The sequence below is a fragment of the Capricornis sumatraensis genome, chromosome 1, assembly GCF_032405125.1.
Source record: "Capricornis sumatraensis isolate serow.1 chromosome 1, serow.2, whole genome shotgun sequence".
NCBI lineage: Eukaryota > Metazoa > Chordata > Mammalia > Artiodactyla > Bovidae > Capricornis > Capricornis sumatraensis.
Genome location: NC_091069.1, coordinates 90201478 through 90227682, shown reverse-complemented (window position 1 = coordinate 90227682; position 26205 = coordinate 90201478). Strand labels below are relative to the sequence as shown.

Below are 26205 nucleotides of genomic sequence, written 5' to 3'. Positions count from 1 at the left end.
GTATCCTTTTCAAACTTGTGAAAAATGTTTATGCTGGGGAGCAATAATTTTCACTGAAGCCAGAGAGTACCTATCAACACGAAAGCAAGTCCAAAGCCATCAGAAGACTAAACAACAAGGAATAAAATCACATTGACATTCTCACTGAGACTGTCAAGAGTGATTTAGAATCAGTTTCATGATCACCATAACAAATTGTTTTGGAGATTTACTAACATTCAAAAGTCAATGTTTGGAAATTCTTAATGAGTAATCTACCCATAGATGTATACTTGAAATAAAATAATATTTTATGTTGGGTATAAATTTTGGTTTTGTCACGCTTGTAGGTGTTTTGGGCTGCATAAGGTCTTAGTTGCAGCACGCTGGATCTTCACTGCTGCAAGGGCTTCTTTCCAGTTCCCTCAGGGGCTTAGTTGTCTCATGGCATGAGAAATCTTAGTTCCTTGACCAGGGGTTGAACCCACGCCCCCTGCTTGGAAGGTGGATTCTTAACCATTGGACCACCAGGGAAGTTCTCCATACTTGTAGCTTTTAATTGGCTGGAATTTATTTTATTTTTAAAAAACAATTTGATCTTAAAAATATCATGGCACCAAATAACTACTTCAAATGTATTGTCTTTTTAATTAATTTTGTGGGTGATGTTTAGACAAAAATCTCAAACCCACTTATAACTGAAGGGTTTTGGAAATGCTTTAACGCAATGGATTATTTGGGGGTCCTATTATTTAACTCTGGGGATTTATTTCTGTTCTTTTATCAGGTTCTCCAAAGTACTTGTTATTTGTGTTGGATAAACCAATTCAGCAGACTGCATCCTCAATGCATTTGCCAGTGATGAAAACTGCCCTTAATATTCTTTCAGGTCTGGATATCTATCTGTGTAAGACCAATAGGTAAGTATTTCTTTAAGCTACTGTAGATTATGTAAGAAACTTGCCAAAATAATTATGAGAGGAAAAGCTGAAAGAAACAGTTGTTTGGATGATGAAATTGTGGATAGTGATTTTTCTTTGCTTTTTCATTACTGTCCTATTTTAAATGATGAATGTATATTGCCTTTGTAATAAAGAAACTTTACTTTTGAAAAAACAGTTGTAGACACAATAATATCCACACAAATGAAATGAGATCTCAGGTACATGTGCAGGTGATAGAATTCTAAACAGGGACACAGATACATCTACTGATGGCAGAAACAGATTTTAACTGGAGAGCCTTGTCCATCTGACTTTCATGTACTGATTCTTTGCAGATCACAAATATAACTCCAAATATGGTGACAGGTTTTTTGGTGCCAGATTACTTCTAACCCTCTGGGGAAAGTCAATACCTTCCCCAGACAGATTAGCTGAATAATTTTGGTTTTGACCTCAGAATTAGTTTAATTAATCTAGGTTGCTTGGTTCTAAGTAAAATATTTGCTCTTCATTAGCAAGCATTAACAAGATAAAAGAAAAAAAATCCTGTTTATTGAGGGCAGGAGGAGAAGGGGACGACAGAGGATGAGATGGTTGGATGGCACCACCTACTCACTGGACGTGGGTTTGGGTAGACTCCAGCAGTTGGTGACGGATAGGGAGGCCTGGCGTGCTGCAGTTCATGGGGTCGCAAAGAGTCGGACACAACTGAGCGACTGAACTGAACTGATACAGGAAGGTAATCAAACTTGTCAATTGTCCACTGTTGACTTTTTGTGGGTTTGACAGACTTTGCATTAAGAAAATCAGAAAAATTCTGCTGCAAAATGTCCTGGAAGAGGTACCAAGTTCTTATCATCAATGGAGTATAGGCAGATACTATCATGTCTAGAAAGCTGCAGAAAATCTAGAAAACTTCTGTTCCAGTAATGTTTACTAAAAGCTGCTACTAAACTAGCTATAGTTTAGTAGCTTTTAGTACTAAAACAAACTAAAAACAACTTCTTAAAATTTTATGGTATCCACTCTTCCAAATATATACATATTCAAAGACCAGCTTTTTATCATTTTTATTTTGCTCTTTCTTTATCCATCCATTCACTCATTCATTAATTCAGCAAATTCTTTTTTTGAGAGGCAAAATCTTAGGAATTAGGGAAAACACCAGAGAACTAAGACAAAAATTCCTGTACTCATGGAGCTTATGTATATATTGCTAGAAAGATTTAAATGCAGATGAACAAATGTATAGCATCTCAAATGGGGGTACATGTTATGAGGAAAAATAAACCCAGGAAGAGAGATGCTCCTGCTGCTGCTGCTAAGTCACGTCAGTCGTGTCCGACTCTGTGCGACCCCACAGACAGAAGCCCACCAGGCTCCTCTGTCCCTGGGATTCTCCAGGCAAGAACACTGGAGTGGGAGATAGGGCATGCCAACTGGGAGGTGGGCATGGAGAGAGAGTGTTGTGTTAAATCATGGTGTTCGGGAAGGGTCTTACTGACAAGGTTACTTTGTTAAGAGATGTAGGAGTTGGTTCTGCACTACTTTAACAATCCCATTTCACAAACCCTTTGAGTATCAAAGCGGCTCAGCATTGAACCAGTGTTTCTGTTATTTTTATGACATATGAAATGATTCTTTTGATGCTCTAAGAGTGGTACCTTTAGCACAAGACTGTGTTTCCACTGGATTTATTTAGCTGGTGAAGAGACTCATTCAGATGCCAGTCTTCAGTGGCATCGTTGAACTAGTGCAGCCGCACATGTGGACCTTAGGCTTGTTTTTTTCTTTTCTTTTCATTCATGTGTTTGCCTTCTGAAGTTGACTGTGGGCCCACCAAAGGCAGGGATGAGGTGATGACGAGTTCATCTTGGTAGCCGCAATGCCTTGCCTAGTGCCTAGTAATTGTCAGGTGCTCCATGACTACCAAGGAATAAATAAACTTTGAGAGTAAAAGAGACATTGACTTTAAACAGTTCAAGAGATGAAGCCCAAATGGCCATATTTACCTGCTAAACTGTCCAAAGTGGATAATTGTCTTACATCATGATGATGGCTCCATTTCTCTAAGCCTTGTATGGAGCTGGCATCAAGGACTTGCTCTGTAAAATAAAATGATGGTGTGTTTCCTACAGGGACACTTTTGGCATAAGCATCTCTGAGAGGTTGTTTCTAATCCCACTTTCCCCGTGCCGTTGCTATAAAATGGACAGTTCTCAGGACCACGTTTTCCTTCTACCTCTGTGACAAATAACCTGGTTTATATCCTCTTTTTGAGATGGTGTGGAGTGCTATTTTTCACACTAGATTGGGGGGCAAAATTATGACAGCTCATGATGTCCGCACTTGGGAGAGCAATAAAAGGAACAAAGGGAAACCAAAAACTATTTTATAATGGAGTTCTGATTCAAGGCTTTAATAATTGTATGGTTTTAGACCAGCTGCCAATTTTCTGTGAATCCCATGACCTTGTGTCTATACTGGAAATCATAATTACTACCTTATAGTATTGCTGTGAAGGTCAAGTTGGATAATATATGCAAAACATCTGATATAAAACCTGGTACATAATGTGGATGTTCAAGAGATTATTGTTAACCTTGTTATTATTGTTATAGTATTTTTAATACTTTTAATAACACTATTAGAAAAGTTATGCAAATAATATTTTTTTACCAGTTGTTCAACATTTACATGATCACATTTATATAATCCTCATTAATATATTTGTACTTTAAAGTTTATCTCTCTATATATACTTGTAGGGGCTTCCCTGATAGTTCAGTTGGTAAAGAATCCACCTGCAACAGGAGATCCCGGTTTGATTCCTGGGTTGGGAAGATCCTCTGGAGAAGGGATAGGCTACCCACTCCAGTATTCTTGGGCTTCCCTTGTGGCTCAGCTGGTAAAGAATCCACCTGCAATGCAGGAGACCTGGGTTCGATCCCTGGGTTGGAAAGATTCCCTGGAGAAGGGAAAGACTACCCACTCCAGTATTCTGGCCTAGATAATTCCATGGACTTTATAGTCCATGGGGTCGCAAAGAGTTGGACACGACTGAGCCACTTTCACTTTCATATACTTGTAATAAAATTAATCCAAGTAATCAGCAATATGTGAACCATGAACTTCCAGATGTTCAAGCTGGTTTTAGAAAAGGCAGAGAAACCAAAGATGAAATTGCCAACATCCACTGGATCATCGAAAAAGCAAGAGAGTTCCAGAAAAACATCTATTTCTGCTTTATTGACTATACCAAAGCCTTTGACTGTGTGGATCACAATAAACTGTGGAAAATTCTGAAGGAGATGGGAATACCAGACCACCTGACCTGCCTCTTGAGAAACCTGTATGCAGGTCAGGAAGCAACAGTTAGAACTGGACATGGAACAACAGACTGGTTCCAAATAGGAAAAGGAGTATGTCAAGGCTGCATACTGTCACCCTGCTTATTAAACTTATATGCAGAGTACATCCTGAGAAAGGCTGGGCTGGAAGAAGCACAAGCTGGAATCAAGATCGCCAAGAGAAATATCAATAACCTCAGAAACGCAGATGACACCACCCTTACGGCATTAAGTGAGGAAGAACTAAAGTGAAAGAGGAGAGTGAAAAAGTTGGCTTAAAGCTCAACATTCAGAAAACGAAGATCATGTCATTTGGTCCCATCACTTCATGGGAAATAAATGGGGAAACAGTGGAAACAGTGGATGACTTTATTTTTGGGGGCTCCAAAACCACTACAGATGGTGACTACAGCCATGAAATTAAAAGACGCTTACTCCTTGGAAGAAAAGTTATGACCAACCTAGACAGCATATTCAAAAGCAGAGACATTACTTTGTTAACAAAGGTCCATCTAGTCAAGGCTATGGTTTTTCCAATAGTCATGTATGGATGTGAAAGTTGGACTGAAGAAAGCTGAGCACCGAAGAATTGATGCTTTTGAACTGTGGTGTTGGAGAAGACTCTTGAGAGTCCCTTGGACTGCAAGGAGATCTAACCAGTCCATGCTAAAGGAGATCAGTCCTGGGTGTTCACTGGAAGGACTGATGTTAAAGCTGAAACTCCAATACTTTGGCCACCTGATGCGAAGAGCTGACTCATTTGAAAAGACCCTGATGCTGGGAAAGATTGAGGGCAGGAGGAGAAGGATGAGGATGAAGATGAGGATGAGGATGAGATGGTTGGATGGCATCATGGACTCAATGGACATGGGTTTGGGTAGACTCTGGCAGTTGGTGATGGACAGGGAGGCCTGGCATGCTGCGGTTCATGGGGTTGCAAATAGTCGGACATGACTGAGAGACTGAACTGAACTGAATGTTTATTATAATATGCTCCTGAATGTCTTTATCACTTTAGAAAATAAAGAAATTGTAAAATGTTGTAAATTCTTTTCAACTGAAAAATAAGATGTTATTTCCTTCTCCATGGGTTGCCAAATGGCAACCCATTCCAGTATGCTTGCCTGGAGAATTTCATGGACAAGGGAGCCTGGTGGGCTACAGCCCATGGGGTAGCAAAGAGTCAGACATGACTGAGTGACTAACACACACACACATTCCCATGGTCTCAGAGCATTATACATGCTAAGGAATAGTTTAGCAGGCATTTTGCCATCATGGTGATTCACACAATCTCTTATCACTTTGATAATTTTTTTGCAGAAATACAGAGTAAATGGAAGTCATTATCTTTTCAGGTAGGAAAGCCATGCTTTAATTCTAGTTAAAGATATGTTAACTAGTCTGGCAGAACTCTAGTCTGATATTTTTTCTTCTTGATTTTTAGATCCCTGAGACTTTAGGACGGAGACCACCACTAAGCACAGACATCACCCACTTGCATAATTATGGAGATGATCTGCATGACGTTGAAAATGCCCCTAGTTTTTTGACGGCGGCACATAACCATGGGGTCAAGCGGACTTGGGAAAGCAGCAACATTAGATGAGCTGCTGAGCACTTGCATTGAGATGTTTGGTATGAGCCTTTCTCCCTTGTGTACATCTTGCTACTCTACCTCCCCCAGTTCAGTTGCAAGTGTTGCTATGGAACAGAAGTCAATCTCCATACACTGGTATTTGGGACTTCGCAGGTGGTGCTAACTGTAAAGAACCCGCCTGCCAGTGTGGAGATATAAGAGTCACAGGTTCGATCCCTGGGTTGGGAAGATCCCCCGGAGGAGGGCATGGCAACCCACTCCAGTATTCTTGCCTGGAGAATCCCATGGACAGAGGAGCCTGGCAGGCTACAGTCCATGGGGTCGCACAGAGTTGGACACGACAGAAGCGACTTAGCACGCACTCACACACCTTGTTATTTAAGGCCTTTTTATTAACCCCAGTCTGTCTCCCCAGTATCATCGCCCCATGCGTTTCCTTCCTTTTACTGTCCACAGCTAATACCCAGACATACTGTTCACTTAATGTTTCTGGAACATTCCTGAATCTTTCTGCCTTTCTGCCTGTATCATGCTCCTTCATTGAAAGTCTGCTTCAGGCCTCATTTAAAGTGTCATCTCAAATCTTCATAGTATCATTTCTGTACTCCCCAGTCAGGAATGCTGACTGTTTCCTCCATTAGCACAATCTCCTACATTCTATGTTTGTCTATAAGTCTTATATCTCCTCCATAGTTGTAGTCTTTACAGCTATATGCTTTTCATGTTGTCTAACTACCTTAGCATTTTGGATTATTCCTTGTACAAATAGAATCACAAAGAAGTTGTTTGTTGAATTGTTTTAGGAAGAGTTAAACCAGACAGAGTAGGGTTGCCAGATAAAATACAGGATGATCAGTTAAATCTGAATTGCAGATGAGACACATTTTTGGTATAAGTATGTCGTAAATAGGGCATGGGACATACTTGTACTAAAAAATTCTTTGTGGTTTGCTTTAATTCAAATTTAACTAAATCTCCTATATTTTTATATGTGAAACTTGGCAACTGTACACCAGAGGAAGGATGAGACCTACCCACTTAATTTGCAAGGAAATACCAGAAGTAGGAGGAAAATGATAATTGGGTCTACAAGAACTTTTTGACACTAATGGTTCTCTACTGATATTAGAAAAAGAGAAAAGTAGTATGTGCAATTGTCTCCTCACCTCTTAATCTTCTTTTATTTTTTAACAGATGACAATGGAGAGCTGAATAATAGTTATTTGCCAAGAATAGTTCTACTCATGCACCGATGGTATTTGTCTTCCACTGAATTGGCAGAAAAACTTCTCTGCATATATCTTTTTAACTACTGTGTAATTTTTACAATCATAAATCAAGTTCTGTACTTAGATGAAGTGTCTAACCAAAGCCAGTAAATTAAGATGAATAAACAGTCTTCAGTCAGTTATCCAGCCGTTTTGTGAATATATATAGATGTCTAGACAAAACATCTGGATGACTGACCAAATAGTTGATTATCCATCTGAATGTTTTGGCTCTGCTTGAAAATAATCACTTGATATGAAATGAAACAGGAGCTGTAGCCTGAATGTTTCTAACTTGTCTTAAACATTTCTGCTCTTAGTATAATGAAAGAATATTTAACACTGATTCAAGAGTTACTTTATTCCTTTTAGGAAGGCAGAATGGTGGACCTAGAGGATACAGTTTAGACATATGGAAATGCCAGCCAGAATAATATGATCTGGCTCAGGCATAAACACCACCTAAATTTTCACATCGTCCCTTGCTGGTGAGACACAAGGAACATTCTAGCAGGTTTATTATAATCTGTTGATTATCGTTCATTTTAGATTCTCTTCTGATACAAAGGCAAAGGAAAAAACCATAGTTAGAAACCCCATTCTATAATAAGGACTTTTAGCAATCCACCACTTTTGTGCATGGTACAATCCTAAAAGGTGGCTAAAAGCCAAATGACTGAAAAATGGCTGCAAAATAGTCACATACTTATAAGGAGGTTTTAGTCCCTGAGATCTAATGTTTATTACGGGTTCCTATAGTCTCTGCCTGCTGCAAGCCCAGGGGTCCTGCAGATGAGTGAGAAGCCTTGCAGGGCAGGGAGAGCCTGAGAGGGAGTGGGGCCACTGAGTGTTACTAGGGCTAGCGGGGCTTCCATCTGCTTCCTTAAAGTTTCCTCCACTTTCTACTTCTTCACTCCATCATCAACCATCCCCTCAACCTCAGACAGGGAGTAGGTGTTAGAGACGAGAAGGGAACATTCACCCTGAACAGAGGTCCCTGGAAATGAGCAATATCTTAGTACCTTGTGGTCCAAGGATTCCACGGGTCCTGCTATTGAAAGGTGGTATGTAGAGAAGGATGGAGGGAACTATTTTAGTCTTGCCCCATTCCCTCCTTAGGGTCCAAACACTGTCCACAAAATGTGCCCACAGACAGTATTCTCATCATCAGTATGTCCACTGCTATATGAAACACAAATAGAAAGGGGTATTTAGATACAGTAAAGCTTAATATCTGAAAGCACAGATTGTATGAAAGTTGAAACCACCTGTGAATTTACATTTCTCTAGATTTTCCTCTCTTTGGATTCCCTGCTCACTGCATATCCATGATACTTGGCATATAGCATGAACTCAATAAATATTAGCTAAAAGGTATGAATAAATAGACTGCAAGATGTGTATATTAATATACCCCAAAATGACGTTTTCAAATACTAAAGAAATTAGAGTACTTACATACGCCATTAATCCTACGTATAAAATCTTTTTGGCTAAAATGGTGTTTCTATGTACTATTCATTTTAAATTATCTATAGTTAGTAGTATATTTGTCATTACAGTTGACAGTCATCATTTGGCAAGTGCTCAGGAAGGTAAAATTCACTTTATAAGTGGCCTCTCTTGCAGACCAAAAAAATACATCTCAGAGCAATAATACGTGGCGCTAGTTATTTAGCACTGATGTCATCAGAATCCACTTTTCTCCCCACATGAACATCCACGTCACCCTAATAGTATAGTCCTCTTCTTAAGAATTCATCTAAATTGATTCAACAGCCACAGATCTGTGCAAAGGAAACAACGTGCAAGGATTTTTTTCTTTAACTAGTGTACCTATCGAAATGCCAGTGGAGAAGGCTGTGATGAATTTCGATTAAAGATCTGCTACTTCATGAGGTACTTACAAATTTAATTGTCTTGTTTCTGGTTCTGGAATTATTGACAGTTTTCTTTTCCCTAAACTACAGACCTAATCTGACAGTAAAATGGGCTCAAATCCCCCTTTTGTTGATTTTATTAAAAATGGCTCTCCTCTGTTGCTGGTGGCTTCCCTGATGGCTCAGACAGTAAAGAGTCTGCCTACAATGCAGGAGACCCGGGTTCAATCCCTGGGTCGGGAAGATCTCCTGGAGAAGGAAATGGCAACCCACTCCAGTACCCTTGCCTGGAAAATCCAATGGATGGAAAAGCCTGGTAGGCTACAGTCCATGGGGTTGCAAAGAGTCAGACACGATTTCACTTTCACTTTCTGTTGCAGGGGGCATAGAATTTATCTTTCTTTTGGACTATCAAGCAGTGGTCAGTGTGTTTAGGGGATGAAAGCAGTTCTGAGAAAAAGTGCATTCATTTTTTTCTACTCCCTCACTGTACACATTCCCACCTACTTACTATGAGTTGGGAGAAGGGTTTCTTCTCAGCTGTGCTTCTAGAAAGAAAGAGACTCTCAAAGTAGGAGTGGTGGACTTGGGTCCTTGATTGAAGCAGGGAAGAGCAAGACTCAACACGATGGATGGGGGATAAGAGATTGCTAATTTGAGGTATGGTCTTGAAGCATTGTTAAATGTAATCTGTAAAATGACACCATAGTTTCCACAGAGATCTAGCTTGAAATCTTCTGGTTGTCAAAAATACTGATGTCTTTCAGGTACTGGATTGTGAAATTTCCTGCAGAGTTTAATTTGGACCTTGGTTTGATCCGTATGACTGAGGAATTCCGGGAAGTAGCTAGTCAACTGGGATATGAGAAACACACCAGCCTCATCGACATATCCAGCATGTAAGAATGGTGCAAGCTTCTTTCAAATATGATGAGTCTGCTTTTCGGGGGAGGGAGTAGTGATGATCCCACTTGACCTCCATCCATACCTGTTCAGAATCAAGGTGTGCTTCTTCGAGGAAAGCTTTGCTGCAAAGAGCACAGTCCCGCTGGACATAGTTCATCTCTCCAAGCTTCAATTTCTGTGATTGTGAAGTAGAAATTGTACTTTTCTTATGGGGTTATAACCCACTCCAGTGTTCTTGCCTGGAGAATACCAGGGACGGGGGAGCCTGGTAGGCTGCCGTCTATGGGGTCGCACAGAGTCGGCCATGACTGAAGCAACTTAGCAGCAGCAGCAGCATGGGGTTATAATGAGCATCCAAGAAGTACATGAGATAATATGAGAAAGTATTTGACACCTAATAGATGCTCAGTACTTGGTTACTGAATCTCGTCTCCTATGCCCTTGCCACTGTGGATCAGCACTCTTGCCACTATGCCCTTGTTCTGTGGATCAGCAGCTCTGCATTACCAGGGGGCGGGGGCTCGATAGAAACATAGAATCTCATGCCCCACCCTAAAGCTGCAGAATTGGAAGCTCCATTTTAGTAAGATTCCCAAGTGGTTCATATGCTCATTCAAATTTGAGATGCTCTGTACCATGGTGCTTCTCATGTCAGCCTGAGGCTGTGCAAATGTGGACCATAGCTGTGCCATGAACTGATTAGCTCAGTAATTAGGAACTTGGTGCTAATTAGGCTAGCATTTCATATTACTAGCTAACTTTACAGATAAAGCTATTTTAGGGTTGTAAGTATTATTATCCATATTAAAAATATATATACTTTTGTGTCCTAAGCATTCATACTCTAGTCTCTTTTCCTAAAATGCTTCTTCAAGAGTGATCCATGGTGAATGGTCCTGGAATTATTAGGGGTGTTGTTAAAAATATAGATTGTTCAGCCCAACTCCTCTACTTACCAGCTATGTAAGCTTGGATAAATTTTTAACTTCTTTGTGCCTATATTTTCTCATCTATAAAATGGGAGTAATAATAGCAATACCTGATAGAGTTGTGAAGATTTAATGAGTTAATACCTGTGATCATAGTGGTGCCTGGAACATCAAGTGTTTGGTAAACATTGATGTTAAAAAATAGATTATTCAGATTATTCGTTCCTAGTAAATCAGAATGTCTGGTTCTAGCCCTCTGTTTTTATAACAAATTTTTCAGATAATCTATGTGTTGGGGACCATATCGATTTTGGTGGTTTCCTTCCCAACTACATATTGACAAAATCCCTCATGATTCAGACCTTACTGCTCACAAGGAAGACCAAGTAAGAGATTCTGGATCAATCCATGCAAACCAACCCTGTCTGGAGAAACAACTAGAAGACTATGTTCTACTGGCAATGGGTCAGTGGGTTTCTCTTCAAACACGAAGGATAGGGCATGTATTTTGCACAAGCCCCTGGAAGCAGGCAAAGAGTTAGAGAGTCGGTAGGTTAATAACTTCCATTGAGTGAAATGGGCTTTCAGCACATTGACCAGACTTGCTTTTCTTTCATAGTCCTTCCTATGACTGGATGAGAAGAGTCACACAGAGAAAAAAAGTATCCAAGAAGGGAAAAGCCTGTCTGCTGTTCGACCATCTGGAGCCCATTGAATTGGCCGAACACCTCACTTTTCTGGAGCATAAATCTTTTAGAAGGATCTCAGTAAGAAACTGGACATTTATTCTTCCAAGGATAACAACCTCCATGCCAACTTTCCCAAGAGCTGCATCTTCATACTCTGAAGTGTTGGCAGCTTCCGTCACTGTGCTCCTCTGGAAAAGTGCCCTTAATTCACAGGAACATCGCTTTTAACCAAAGATAAATATTATCCTGTCTTTCTTGTATGGCTCAGGAGCTATATTTCTGTCGCTATTTTCAATGTCTCCTTTCATAGGATTAAAGCGTGATTTTCTAAATACTTGGTGGAGATTTAACCATTCAAGGTTTATTTAGCTCCACTGATGTCTCCCAAGTGAATGCATTTGGCTGGGCCCTTCATTTGGGGGGGGGGGGGGAGAAATATTTATTTAGGTTGGGATTTGTATAAATGGCTAATTATGGGTATAGGTTGAAATTAGGAACTGTAAGCTTCCTGAAGAATCTTAACATTAGGCTGTTTCTTTCTCAGGGATGGAGATCCTGGATTAAACATTTCTTTCTTACTTTGTCTTGATAGAGTTCCTTCTCTACGACCCCTTCCTTTTGACTGTGGTCTCCTAGCCACCTAATCACTTACTCATTTTCCATTTGTTATACTATTTCCACAATTAGTCACAAATAGCCTTTGTCTTTGTCTCACCAAGCTTTGGGCATGTCACTCCTTTTCCAAGATGCCAAAGAATGAATTACATTATTGCTTGCAAAGAAGAACATGAGGTCAGAAGTATGGATTTCTGAAAGACTGATTCTTTTCACTGAGTAATCCTGCTTGGAGAGGACCTTTTGGGTCCCCACAGGCAAGCCCTGAGAGGAAACCTTGTGCTCTGTTTATACGATAGGAGGCTTTTGTGTATTAATATCTGATGACTCCCATGCTGACTTCGAGAAAATGTGTCTGTTTTGCAAAAGAGTGGCCTTACTTCAATTACTATTTTTTTCTCTTCTTGAAAACAATTTTGCAAGCTTATTCTGACTTGAAATTATGATTGTTATGTTCATTTCCTCTTCTTTAATGCATGCCATTGTATCTCGAACTTGCCCAACCACTGAAATTACCAGTAGTGGTGAAAAATGGAGATTCTTAGATTATTCCTCTGGAACAGTGATCCTTTAGGTCTAACAAGTTTCCTGAAACCAGTGTTTTAGCAAATGCCCCATGTGGATCTTAAGATCCAGCAAATTTTGGACTCACTGGAATGTGACTTTGAGTCTTGTCCCTTGCCCTCCCCACCAACACTATGGTGTGTAATAATTGTGTGTCTGTGTATGGGAGAGTGAAATGCAGTGAAATAGGATGTTAAAGGTACAGATATAGTCATTATTCATAGTATATTCATATGTGTAAGAAGCCATTGTAAGTGTGAAATGAAAGAAATAGTGATGTTGTTGTGAAACATTGTCTCATCTATGTTCCATGCAACATTCTAATTTATGATTTTTCAAAGACTCCATTATAACTCAGAGTCTCTGAATCTTCCTTTACTAGTTCACTGATTACCAAAGCTATGTCATCCATGGCTGCCTGGAGAATAACCCAACCTTGGAGAGATCTATTGCTTTATTTAATGGAATCTCTAAGTGGGTCCAGTTGATGGTTCTTAGCAAACCAACTCCTCAGCAAAGAGCAGAAGTTATCACAAAGTTTATCAATGTTGCCAAGGTATGTATGTCTGTTAATTAGACTGGGATTCTTAAAGGATTCTAGATATTCATTCACTTGGTTGAGAAAAGTCATTGAAGAAATTTGGAATTCACAATGTAGAAGGCAATTAAACTACCCATAAATGTCTAATGAACAAATATACTTCTCTCACGCAAGAAGATTGCTTTTAATTGGCAACACTTGGAAGTATTTAATGTAGCTATTTTCTGTGAAAGGATTGGTATATTTTTCTAGTGAGTTCTGTTTGTATTTCATTTTGAATTGATATTGTTTTTCCTACATCCTTGTTATTAAAATTGTATATGACTTCATCTGTACCGCCAAAAGGTGAGAATAATTCAAAAATTGTTACACAGTATTGAAGTTAACATTTTTTAATTGCAGAAGCTCCTTCAGCTCAAAAATTTTAACACCCTGATGGCAGTGGTGGGAGGCCTTAGTCATAGTTCCATTTCCCGGCTCAAAGAGACCCATTCTCATCTTTCTTCAGAAGTTACAAAGGTACAGTGAACCAGATCATAATCCCAAGTAAAAAATTTGCTTGGAAATTGTTTAGAGGTAGGATGATCCTAACAAATGTCACTCAGAAGGGGACAGTTTTTTTCTTAGACAATAGGAGGTTATAGCCATACCTCCTGGAAAAACAGAATAGAAGTGACAGCAAGTGTTCAATACAAATGCTTTTAAACCCCATTAACATATTGTAGTTGTAAATATTCAAAAAATATGCATTTGGTGCTTACTATGTGATCGGTATTATGAAATACATGAAGGTTATAAGGCAAATAAGACAGATATCATTCCTATTATCCACTCCTCAAATGAAGTCATTGAACACTTGCTCTCTTCATAGCACTGGATTCCACATGGGGGAAGATACAAAAGAAGAGGGAGGGGACCGAAAGAAATCTTTTGTATAGAAAGCCTTCAGATTTATAGCTGAGTTTCCAGGAACAAAAATAATTTAAAGCAATGATTGTTTCCCAAACTGAACTTCCTCCAGACCACAATTAAATATTTCCTTATGGAGCAAAAAAGAACATTTCATCCTTATGAAAAGATTTCTCTGTAAAAGTGTACTTTGCTGTATCATTAAGGACCCTTTCAGATATAAGTTAAAAAAAAAAATCTTGGAATTGTCTAAATAATAAGGAAATGGATTGTGTCACATACCTGGAAAGTCCAGAGGCAAGGCCAAGTCCATGCATGGGCTGATCAGAACTCTGGCTCAATTGCTCTGAATTCCGCTTAGTGTGAGGTTTTTGTTTTTGTTTTTCATCAGACTGATTTCCCTCCTGACTGGGTTGTCTGCAACAGTGGAAAAATTTTGCTCTTTTGTTTATGAAAGTTGGAGGTAGGGAAAACCCCTCTTTAGCTTTGTCCCCATGGAATAAAGGCCTTCTTTTTTTAGGCAGATTGGATCATCTCAAATCACATGCCCACCCCTGGGCCAATAACAGTATCCAGAGGAATGCAACATGTTGATTGGCTTAACTCTTATTCCTGAACCAATCATAAACCAGGGGGATGAAATTATGATGATGGTAGATCAGAACCTATGCTTGGACTTGGGCATGGAAACAGCTCCATCTGAGACACATGGGAAAGAGTATACTAGTCACCTTAGGGTCTATTAGGAAGGTCTGGTTGCTGTTAGACAACCAACAATAACTTGTTCATATGAACAGGAGAATTTAAGACACAGAAGCACTGCTGACTAACCTCAAACACTGTACTCATTTCAAGTATAATGGGGCTCATTGTGTGTTTCATTTTCCTTTAGATTAGTACCGAATTTCCAGTAGAGAGCAAAACATGTTTTAAATGTGAAAATAAGAACTCAATGGAAAAAAAATTGAAAAAAAAAAGATAATTCAATGGAGGCTCATAGAGGCTTGGAACCACCAGTGTATATTGAAAAATTATTTATTCAAACTCCTCTTTCTTGCAGGAAAAGAAAGCTAATGTCCCTAAAAGTGAAGTGACTTGCTTAAGGTCACCTTCTTACTTAGTGGCAGAGTCCAAAACCACAGCTATCTCACACATCAACATGACTGTTCCTGCCCCTGTCCCTGTCCTGTCCCCTTCAAGTTATATCTCAAATGCAACTTTCTTGGAACTAGGAAATTTTAACATACTGCATATGTTAATATAATATATGCTTATTTTTTGGATTGTAATATTTCCATGAATTATTAGATACTTATATAATGATGCCATTTAACATCTCAACATCCCTAGTAGGTAGGCAGAGGTGTGGGCTATTTCTGGTTTGTAGCAGAATGGAACAGGCTGTCCAATTCATAGTCAGGTTTTCTAACTTTCTTTTTCCTGGTTAGTATCTCCCTGCATCAGTGTTGGTGCAATCAATACTTCTCTTGGTAGCAGAGGAATTTCCTAGCCACACACTGTTGGGCCTGGTGGTGGGCAGAAGGGAAGGCCGTTTGAAAAATCTACTTTTCCATCTGTTCCCCAGAACTGGAATGAAATGACGGAGCTGGTCTCCTCCAACGGCAATTACTGTAATTACCGCAAGGCTTTTGCCGACTGTGACGGCTTCAAAATCCCAATCCTTGGCGTCCACTTGAAAGACTTGATAGCAGTCCACGTCATTTTCCCAGACTGGACAGAGGAGAACAAAGTGAACATTGTGAAAATGCACCAGCTCTCCGTTACCCTGAGTGAACTGGTCTCCCTGCAGAATGCCTCCCACCACTTGGAACCCAACCTAGATTTGATCAACTTGCTCACGGTGAGTTCAATGGGCTGGAGCTTGTGCTCCAATAGACCAGAGCTTGAACCTCACCTCCCAGGGGATGCAGGAAGATCCGCGCCAGCAGTTCACAATGAGGGCAGGGGAGGGGTTGGATGCGGGGTCAGTGGTTGGGAAGAAATCTCAAAGGAGGAAGGGTGGGGAAGCCACACCTGTAACCTGCGTAAATTCAGACTGTTAAATATGGTTTCCAAGCACAGAAAATTCCGTTTGCTTTGAAGGTCCCAGTCTCTGCCCCACAGCTCTGGTTTCTGGAGTTCTTAGAGAGGCCCCCCAGCTCTGTCCTCAGGGCTTCACAATCCTGCATCACACTAATCTAATTCATCACCCCCTTCCCTATGCCCTCAGCTCACTGGCTTCTCTGGATCCTCACCACATTGCTGTAGCTGAAGCCGGGAGTAAAGCAGGAACCTTCTCCAAGATCTCCCTGCCCCCACTCCCACCAGCCTCCCCAAACCACCAGAGGCACTTCCCAGTCTGGCCCTGGAGGCCCTTCCGGACTTGCTTTCTGACTCTTAGTCTCTCCTCGTTTCTGATCACCTGATCCCGCATCACACCTGCCTTTGAGGAGTATGGGGCTTACACTTTCCACCAGTAATTGCTGCCTTCTACTTTCTGGCCATGGCATTTTCTTGGAAAATTCTTTCCTTACCCCTCCATCCCACCCCCTACCCCGCACCCCATGACTAGCTTAAATTTAAATGCCTCTCTCTTTATTTAGATGCTCTCAGGGAGCATTCTGTTTCCCTCCAAAGCAGTAATGCATCTGACACCTGTGTTGCCCTTGCACTTTGTACTTTCTTATCTATAGGAGGTACCACCTGACATTAGATTTTTTTTTTTCTGTCTACTTGCCTTATGCATCGCATGTCCCCAGCACCTTTCGTAGTACCTAGCATATGTAGGGGCTCAAGAGATGAACTGAATGCTATAATTAGGAATGATGTCGGTTGAAAGAAATTAACCCACTTCTCATCATTTTGGGCATTAGTGGCACACACAGTTAGCTGGTCTCTAGGTCCTAGCACTTTTAGATACACAGGTGTGTAGAAGAGAATATTTCCCATTGGCTGCTTCTTTGTAAGGGGGAAAGAGGCATAAGCAAATTCTCTCAGCTTAGCTGAAACAAGTGGAGGAGTAACTTCCTTGTTTGGGTTTATGACACTGTAACATTTGAAACTTGGCTGCAATACTGAATTAACTACTTCCTTCCAATGGCCATAGGAAATGAAAACAACAATCCCTCCGAAGCTCTGAAGGGCTAAATCCTCTAGGGCTACTGTACTGGAATAAGAGTATGGTTCCTAGACCTTCTCACCCACTGTTCCTAGAACACATAATTGTCTACCAAAGAAAGAGTTGACCCCCTAGGTGTAGGCAACAATGGCAGCTGCCTTCTTCGTATAAAGCAGAAGTGGTCAACACACAGAAACACAAATCTCTTGGGGTTCAGATTGTGTGACAAATAATAAACACACAGACATTCTCACTGGGTGTGGGGGGAACCTCACAATCATCCAGGCACCTGCATTTATTAATCATTTGTCATGTAAATCTGTTTCTATGAATAAGTGACCAGAGTTGCAGCCCTAATCAGACTGTGTAAACCCCCATACACAGGTGATGTCTGCAGACCAGTCTCAGGGTGTAGCCGAGGTTTCAGGTGTCTGTGTTCAGACTGTCTCCCTGAGGTGGAGGATAGCTTCACATAGCAGGTGCCTATACCTGGGCAGATTCTCATCTGGAAGAAAGATTATGATAGAGTAGGGGAAATAATTTTTAATTGTAAATGCAGCAAGCAACATCATGACAGAGAAATCTTAAAGGATTTTGAATGAAATTTTGGGATGCTGATGGAAAATCTGAATTCCAGAAGTAAAAGCTAAGAAATAATTGGATTTTTGCTGAGAAGGAAAGAAAAAAGAAAAAACCTCAGTCTCTAGTTATCTCTCTCTCTTAGAAATTGAAGGAAAATTTAGAAGCCACCAGGCATCATCTTTAGTCAGAACAGTGGTAGTAGAGTGTAGTATCCGGGCCAGAATCTCTGATGGGAGATAATAGCTGTTGACCTTTCCTCTGCAGTTTTTTAGCTTTGTCTCCTTCTAACTGACTTTGTATTTTTTTCCTAAGGAGTTTTGTGCTCATTTGTGAGGTCTCACCCTGTTCTAAACTTCTGTGGTTCTAGATGTAAGGAATGGTTGAGCCTTGGGACTAAGGAACCAAGTGTCAGGCTGATCCTGTGGTTCCAGCCCAGCACGCATCAGGATAGCAAATTTCCAGAGATGAGCACAATCATCAATCAGTTCCTACTTACAGCCAAGAGCCTTTCTCTCTCCCCACAACCAAGGAGAAAGTTCAGTGCATTCATTCTTCCTGGCCATAGGCAGATTAATCTCCTCGGAATCAGGGTGGAGGAGGCTCCCAGGAGGTGTTCACTGGAGCCCAGTGAACATTTCATGAACCACATACATGTTGGGATGAGAACCATATGATTGATCGTATGATTGATTGGCAGCTGCCCAAATGCATGTGAGGTCATTCTTAGGCACAGCATTGAAGGAGTGATTCTTTCTGCTCCAAGACCCTAGCTCAAGTTTCTGCCTGAAGTGACTGCTTCTAAATATGGCTCTGAAAAAAAAAATAAAAATAAAAATAAATAAATAAATATGGCTCTGGTGAGGAAGCTGATATCAATTGAAAGCTCCAAAATAAGGAAAAGTAGAACTTTTAAGTTCATCAGCGATTCCTATGTATCTGCCCGCTCTATGTATAGCAATGCTTGAACTTTCTGTAGTAATTGATTCCAGTTTTCACAGCACTTTTCACATATATTGCCTCAATAGATTCTCACACACACCCTGTGATGTAGCCTGGACAGGTCAGAGGGTATAACATCATCCCTGCTCCTTCCTGTTTTAGAAATGAAGAAGCTGAGAGTCATAAAGGACAAAAAAGCTTGCAAATAACCAACTTCTGAATCCCCAGTTTGGATGTTTCTCTCTCTCATGCTCTGATGGACATTTACTCAGTAATGTGGGAATATTGCTGATATTTATTTTATTTTGCATCTTTGAAAATTAAATAATCTCTCTTTTCATAGGCTTCAGTCGTATCCAACTCTTTGTGACCCCATGGACTATACAGTCCATGGAATTCTCCAGGCCAGAATACTGGAGTGGGTAGCCCTTCCCTTCTCCAGGGGTTCTTCCCAACCCAGGGATCAAACCCGGGTCTCCCGCATTGCAGACAGATTCTTTTCTTTTTTTAATATAAATTTATTTATTTTAATTGGAGGCTAATTACTTTACAATATTGTGTTGGTTTTGCCATACATCAACATGAATCTGCCACAAGTGTACACATGTTCCCTATCCTGAACCCCCCTCCCATCTCCCTCCCCATACCATCCCTCTGGGTCATCCCAGTGCACCAGCCCCGAGCATCCTGTATCCTGCATCGAACCTGGACTGGCGATTCATTTCACATATGATATTATACATGTTTCAATGCCATTCTCCCTATGTAGACAGATTCTTTATCAGCTGAACCACAACGGAAGCCCAAGAATACTTGAGTGGGTAGCCTATCCCTTCTCCAGGGGATCTTCCTGACCCAGGAATTGAACCGGGGTTTCCTGCATTGCAGGGGGATTCTTTACCAACTGAACTGTGGGGGAAGTGTGTAAAGAAAAGTTAATTACAAAACAAAATCTATGTGAGCAGGGACTCTGTTTGCCATTTTTTTAATCGTAACTTTAGCCCCCCAAACAGCACTGGGCACATGAAGGAAAGGCGACCATACCACCAAACCGCTGTGATTTGGCTTATTCCCTGTTTGAGGGAAGATCTGGAGAAGACCCTTTCCATTGTGATCCTAATTCATGTAACCAGGAGCTTTCAGACTGAGGCTTCTTGTTTCACAGTACATGAAATAGTCTGATTTTTTTTCATAGTATTTTTAGATCTATCAGTTACATTTACCATTCTGAGTATATGCAAATAACTGGAAAGCCCCTGTATTTTTACAATTGAAGAAGAAGAAAAGAAGAAGAGGAGGAGGAGGAGGGAGAGGGAGAGGCAGAATTGTAAAAATTGTGAATGGAGATAATTTGATGATCAAGTGTGTGTTGTTTTACAATTCTCCAGTCAAGGCAATGTCAGTCCTAAGATGCAGACTAAATCCACAGCTATCTCTGCTGATAGGCTTGGATGTAAAAGCAACAACCTGAAACAGTGACTCAGAACATTTTTCAGAAACAACCAAACTTAAAATGTTAGATGCAAATAAAGATTTTTGAAATCCCATTCACAAGCTGCCTCTAGTATTAAAAAGGTGTGTAGAAAGTAGAACAGGGCCATAACACCCAGAGGAGATCCAAGAAAGCAAGTAAGATTGTGACTGGGAAAGCAGAGAGATGGCAAGACTGACCCAGATGGCAGGTCTATATTCGTGGTTGAACACTGTGGCATTTGGCTGCTATAGTGATTGGAAGCCAAACCCTGCAGTTCCCTTCTGTGTGACCCTCTAAAACAAACCGCAGTGGACGCATACTATCTTGTTTAATCTTCCCACCAAACCTGGGAGGGAACTATTATTGACTCCCATTTTACAGATTGAGACAGACTCTAAAGGCTAAAACTAACACAACATTGTTAATCAACTATACTCCAATAAAAAAAAAAACACTAAAGAAAAGGTATTGACTCTCTTAGGTTAATACTGCCACTAATAAATGGAAAGCAAACCTTGGAAGAAGACCAAAACATTTCCATCATGGAGTCAGGTATCTATTCATTGACACAAAAAAAATCCCCAAAAGTGTTCTGTATCTTTTGAAAGAGCATCTCCCCTACGTGGTGTGTGGCATATTTAGGTTTTTGGTTGGATGTTCTTGCACTGCCATCTTCTCTTCTCCAGCAGATGCCAGTGCCATCGTTACAGAAGGAGTCAGGAAGACAGGAACATACTCATAAAAGCCTGGGTTAACTCCTGATATCAAGTAATTCAGAAGGAAGAAGTCACTCAGTTTTCTAGGTAGCAGTCACAGTGCAAGGTAGCAAACTAGGACAGGGATTATGGGGGTAGAAAAGACAGGTATGCTGTTTGCTTTCATGAGGCTTGAAGATCAGGAGAGTCTTCTATTGTGGAATTTATAAAATGGTCAGCGACTTTTCATGGCAGATGTGCTTTATTTGACCCACAAGAATCATAAAAAATTTTTTATTATTAGATGCCAGTGCTTAAAATGGGAGTATTTCATATAATGGTCCAGATTTGTGACTTCTTTTGATAAATTGGAAGATGTGGCAATTGTTGTCAGACTGATGACAATTTGCCTTAGCTGAGTAGTGGCTGTCTTCCATTCATTCATCAGAGTTCACACCCGCCCCCTTGCTTCCCTAACCCAGAGATCCAGTATCAAATTCCACTTATCAGCACAAATTTTTCTTATTGTTGGGCTAAGAGGAAAGATCCCCAAGTTAATCACATTGCAAAACTCTGTTGCCAAATACTGCATTGTACCAATGTCTCTACCACAATCTCCCTTTCTCACATCTTCTTTCACTCACTTATATAGTAGTCTGGCTCCTAATAGCATTTGTTTGTGCCATGGGGCTAGTTCCTCTCCAGCAAAGAGTCAGGGCCCCTAAAGGTAGAAGTGACTGCTTTTCAGGGGAAGGTGAATACAGTGTGCATTCTTTGTGAGCAGGATTTTCCTGATCTGAAATGATACTAGTGTAATTTTGTAGTAAAGTCAATTGTCAATTTTATTATGCTTGGAAAAAACTTTTAGATGACAAAGTTTAGGTAAAGCAATACATGATCAGATGTGTGAAATTCTTAGCTTAAATGTTATGTTTAGTAGGTAGAATAGTAACTAGAATGGTCCTTACCATATATTAGGCAGCCGATAAATATTTGTTCAATGAACGATGCAAGAATGCCGTTTTATAATGCCAGCTGCTTTTTTTTTTAAAAAAAATGAGATAAAACAGAAAGATAAATTCTTCAAAGATATCCTTTGTCTCTGAGTTTTCTCTTGCTTCCTTCTTCTTTCTCTTCCCTCTCATTCCATACCCGTACACATTAAGCCTTTATCTAATTTATCTAAGCCTTTTTTTAATGGAGTTTGTAACGTTTGAATTTTTTCCTAAGTAGAAAACTATTTAACTGTTTTGGCTGCGTTGGGTCTTAGCTGTGGCACCTGCGGGATCTTTCTTTGTGGTGTGCGTCTTCTCAGCCCAGGTGGACTCTTTAGTTGCGGCATGTGGGCTTAGTTACCCCACAGCATGTGGGCTTAGTTCCCCAACCAAAGGTCGAACCTGCATCCCCTACTTTGGAATGTGGATTCTTAACCACTGGACTACCAGGGAAGTCCCTAAGCTTTTATTTTTAGATGAAATATATTAAAGGAAAATTTCATGCTTAAATGGTCAGAGAAAGGACAGGGCACATGGTTCTCTTCCCTGATGATGCCATCCATGGTAGGATTCATCTTCCCAGTGAAGGGCATGTATGGGAATTATCCAGGCGTATTTAATTCTTATGAATTCTGTTTTAGGTGAATGAGACCATGCATTTTAAGGTTTTGTAGATTTTTATCCATATTCTTCAGTCTTGGTGTATGTTGTTATCCTTGCCTACCCTGTTTTTTCTCTGTATTTTTCTAAGTCTTCCCTGGAAGGTCCCAGTTTACAAATTTCTCTGTGAATCCATTCTGATCTTTTCAGCCTTCAGTGGTCCCTCCACACAGAAACAAGAGTAGTTTTAGTAGTTGTAACAATAACAATGACAGCGACAACATCAGATTACCTTTCCTGAGATTTTACTGCATACCAGGCCCTGTGTGAAGCCCTTTACCTGCAGTATTTCATTTGATCCTGATAAAAATCCAATTAGATAAGGGATTTTTGTGATCTTTCCCATTTTACAGAAGTGGAAACTGAATGTCAGAGAGAAAGTAACTGGCTCAAGATCACAGAGTTAACCAGAGACAGGCTTAGAATTTGAGCTCAGATCTCCAGAACCTCTCCGCCGTGCTTATACACACTGCTCCATGAGAACTTCCTACAGCGCTTGGGGTGGGACAGCTTCCTCGCATTTAGCTTGTGTTGCCTTTTGTTTATATGAATATATCTTTTTGTGTTCAGGTCCTAGTTATTCAAATAAAGTGTCAGGCCTTTGAGGGCATAAATGACTTTATACCATTTTGTATCACCAGAACCTAGCACAATGCTCGGAAATAATAGAAACCTTTTCATTGCTGCTTTATTTCTACAGTTCTCGAATCAAACCTGTAAGACAGCGCTGATTCCATATTTTATGCACTTGTCCTATTCTGTGATGTCAAGGATTCCTGACCTCTGGCTCTGAGGACCTTGGTTCTTAGGAGCTGCTCAATAATTATTGAGGAATTGAGTCCATGGTTCTTATATGCTGATGACCACACTAGGTTTAACTTTTTTCTTTCTGAAATTTCATTTTCCACCTCTGCCATGCTATCTTTTTAATGTTCTACATTCAGCTTTCTACATTGACCCCAAGCATTTGGTTTCAAGAAATTTCAGCAATGTGAATAAGTAAATAAATAATTCAGCATTCTGATTTATCCCTTTTAATTTGTTGTAGCTTTCTCTGGACCTCTATCACACAGAAGATGATATTTACAAACTATCACTGGTTCTGGAGCCTAGAAATTCTAAATCGGTAGGTATTGTTTTCTCTCTGAGGATTAGTGACAAACACCATTATTTGTCATTTACAATAATTGCCCATTACAATAGTGCTATGTGGTCTAAAGATTGAGGAATTAAAAAAATCTATATTCTCATTTTACCAGTGGAACAGCTTAGCCTTGACAGATAATTATCTCTTCACTTCACAGGCTAACAGAGAACATCATTTCCAATTACTCTGTTTTATTCTTGATCTTCCATGTTCCCTCTGAGAACTACCAACATATAGGGCTAAAAAAAAAAAAGTGGTAACAATAACTCGACTTAATGTTAAAGATCATTCTGAGCCTTCCAGGCTTTTTAAAAAGCTTATTCAACATAAAATTAGATTTAATAAATTTTAAATACCCTAATCATAATTCACAAATTTCTCTACAAATGATTGACCCAACTCAGAATTTCAATATCTTATTTGGATAGCGCCTCACTTAATTGATAGTTAACTCTTAGTAAAGAAACATTATACAATGAGTTGAAGAAATTGCATTACTGAGTGTACACTGCTCATTACTTTTAGCAAGAAGACTGTAGCTCAGCTATGTTTTACATCAGGAAGAAAAATTTCAGGATGAATATGAAATTTATAGTAAGGATGAGGTTTGCATGATGAAGAAAAAATTTGTTTGTTTCTTATATATATATCCTGAGATCAGTTTTCTTACAAATGTCTCATTCATTACCTCCATTCCAGCTGAGTTCTGTGGTGTGTTGCCAGCAACTCTAGGCTCTAAGTCTGTCCATCTATTAATACCCACTACAATTCTGAACCATTGAATTGAAAGAGGCAGAATGACTGTGAATGCTGTTCACAGTGAAGGCCAGGTGGGAGAGCATAAACTTGAGTCTGAGTCAGTTGACCTAGTAGCATCTGTTCTTAAAATAATGAGTGGTGTTTCCATCACTGTGTTCCTCTCGCTGCCAGTCCCAAGAGGCTCATCTTCTGGGGACACTGCAGAACGCAGCCTTATGGGAAGATACAGCACAGACAAAGGGAGGTGTTAAGGCCAGACTCTTCAAAATCAGCATGATAAAGAGCTCAAAAGAAAGGTGAACTTCCCAGATGGTGCGGTGGTAAAGAATCTGCCTGCCAATGCAGAAGACGAAGGTTTGATCCCTATGTGGGGAAGATCCCCTAGAATAAGAAATGACAACCCACTCCAGTGTTCTTGCCTGGGAAATCCCAGAGGAGACTGGCAGGCTACAGTCCATGGGGTCACAAAGAGTCAGATGCAACTGAGCGCAAATACAAGCAGGAAAGAAAAGTCATGTTATTGAGAAAAGGGAATTTGTACACTTCTCTTTCATTGCACAGCTCTGGTGTGATGAAGCTGTCCTGTACATGCACACAGCATTGCTGCCTCCTGACACCTTCCTTTAGCTGTAACCGGGCATCTTAATTGCTGCCTGTTGGTTGTTGAATGCCTGGCAGGTCATAATACGTATGTTATCTCATTGACTCTGTTAAGCAAACAGAGTCTAGTGAGCATAGAGGTATGTTTGACACAGCCAGTAAGCGGGAGAATTTGGATTCCTCTCGGGACTGTCTGGCTTCATCGCCTGTGCTTTTTCCTATGATGCTTCCCATCATTTCCGCACCATCTCTTGTTCAGAAACAGGGTAGGAATGACCATGTTGGCATACATGCCTGATTTGTGCCCTTTAGATTGACTTTATTTTCAGTCTCAAGTTTTGCCAATTTTAGGAGATATTTCCATACAATATTAAAAAAAACTTTAAAAAGTATTCATTTATTTGATTGCACCAGGTCCTAGTTGTGGCAGATGGGATCTTTAGTTGCAGCACATGTGATATAGTTCCCTGACCAGGAATTGAACCTGGGCCCCCACATTGAAAGCATGGAGTCTTAGCCACGGGACCACCAAGGAAGTGCCAAAAGAGTCTTTTTATCTCTTATCAAAGCAGAAGCTTTTGAAAACTTTTCCAAGTGCTAAAACCCTATTGTTTAGTTGCTCAGTCGTGTCCAACTCTTTTGTGACCCCATGGGCTGTAGCCCGCCAGGCTCTTCTGTCCTTAGGATTCTCCAGGCAAGTATACTAGAGCGGGTTGCCATTTCCTTCTCCAGGGGAATCTTCCTGACCCAGGGATCGGACCCGTGTCTCCTGCATTGGCAGGCGTATTCTTTACCACTGAGCTACCAGGGAAGCCCGCTAAAATGAAAACTCTATGAATACGCATTTCCCAATCCCTGTCTGTCTCTTCTCTAAGTGGAATGTCACCCTATTTGTATTTAGTGTTTGACGCCTGTTGGGAACTAGAGAACAATTTCCAGTCGGGATTATTACTGAGAGCCTGTGGCTTTAGCGTGCTTGCAGCTAGAGCCGGCCAACCTCGCCTACTTAGTCTCAGAGCTTCTCGACCTTTTTCTGTTCACAGTGGCATCCTTTGTGCCTCA

General features: G+C 40.4%; 1 protein-coding gene across 1 annotated transcript in view; it reads left to right on the top strand.

Annotated features, from left to right (window-relative positions):
- The window catches only part of RASGRP3 (RAS guanyl releasing protein 3), a 116978-nt gene that overhangs the window by 68268 nt on the left and 22505 nt on the right, over positions 1-26205 (top strand). Inside the window, exons 2-11 of the mRNA XM_068977086.1 lie at positions 767-899; positions 5721-5911; positions 7068-7170; positions 8978-9040; positions 9789-9920; positions 11476-11623; positions 13107-13280; positions 13668-13784; positions 15760-16035; positions 23686-23763. Coding sequence (XP_068833187.1) covers positions 5842-5911; positions 7068-7170; positions 8978-9040; positions 9789-9920; positions 11476-11623; positions 13107-13280; positions 13668-13784; positions 15760-16035; positions 23686-23763 — 1161 coding nt within the window. The 5' untranslated portion in view covers positions 767-899; positions 5721-5841. The remainder of the gene's footprint in view (positions 1-766; positions 900-5720; positions 5912-7067; positions 7171-8977; positions 9041-9788; positions 9921-11475; positions 11624-13106; positions 13281-13667; positions 13785-15759; positions 16036-23685; positions 23764-26205) is intronic.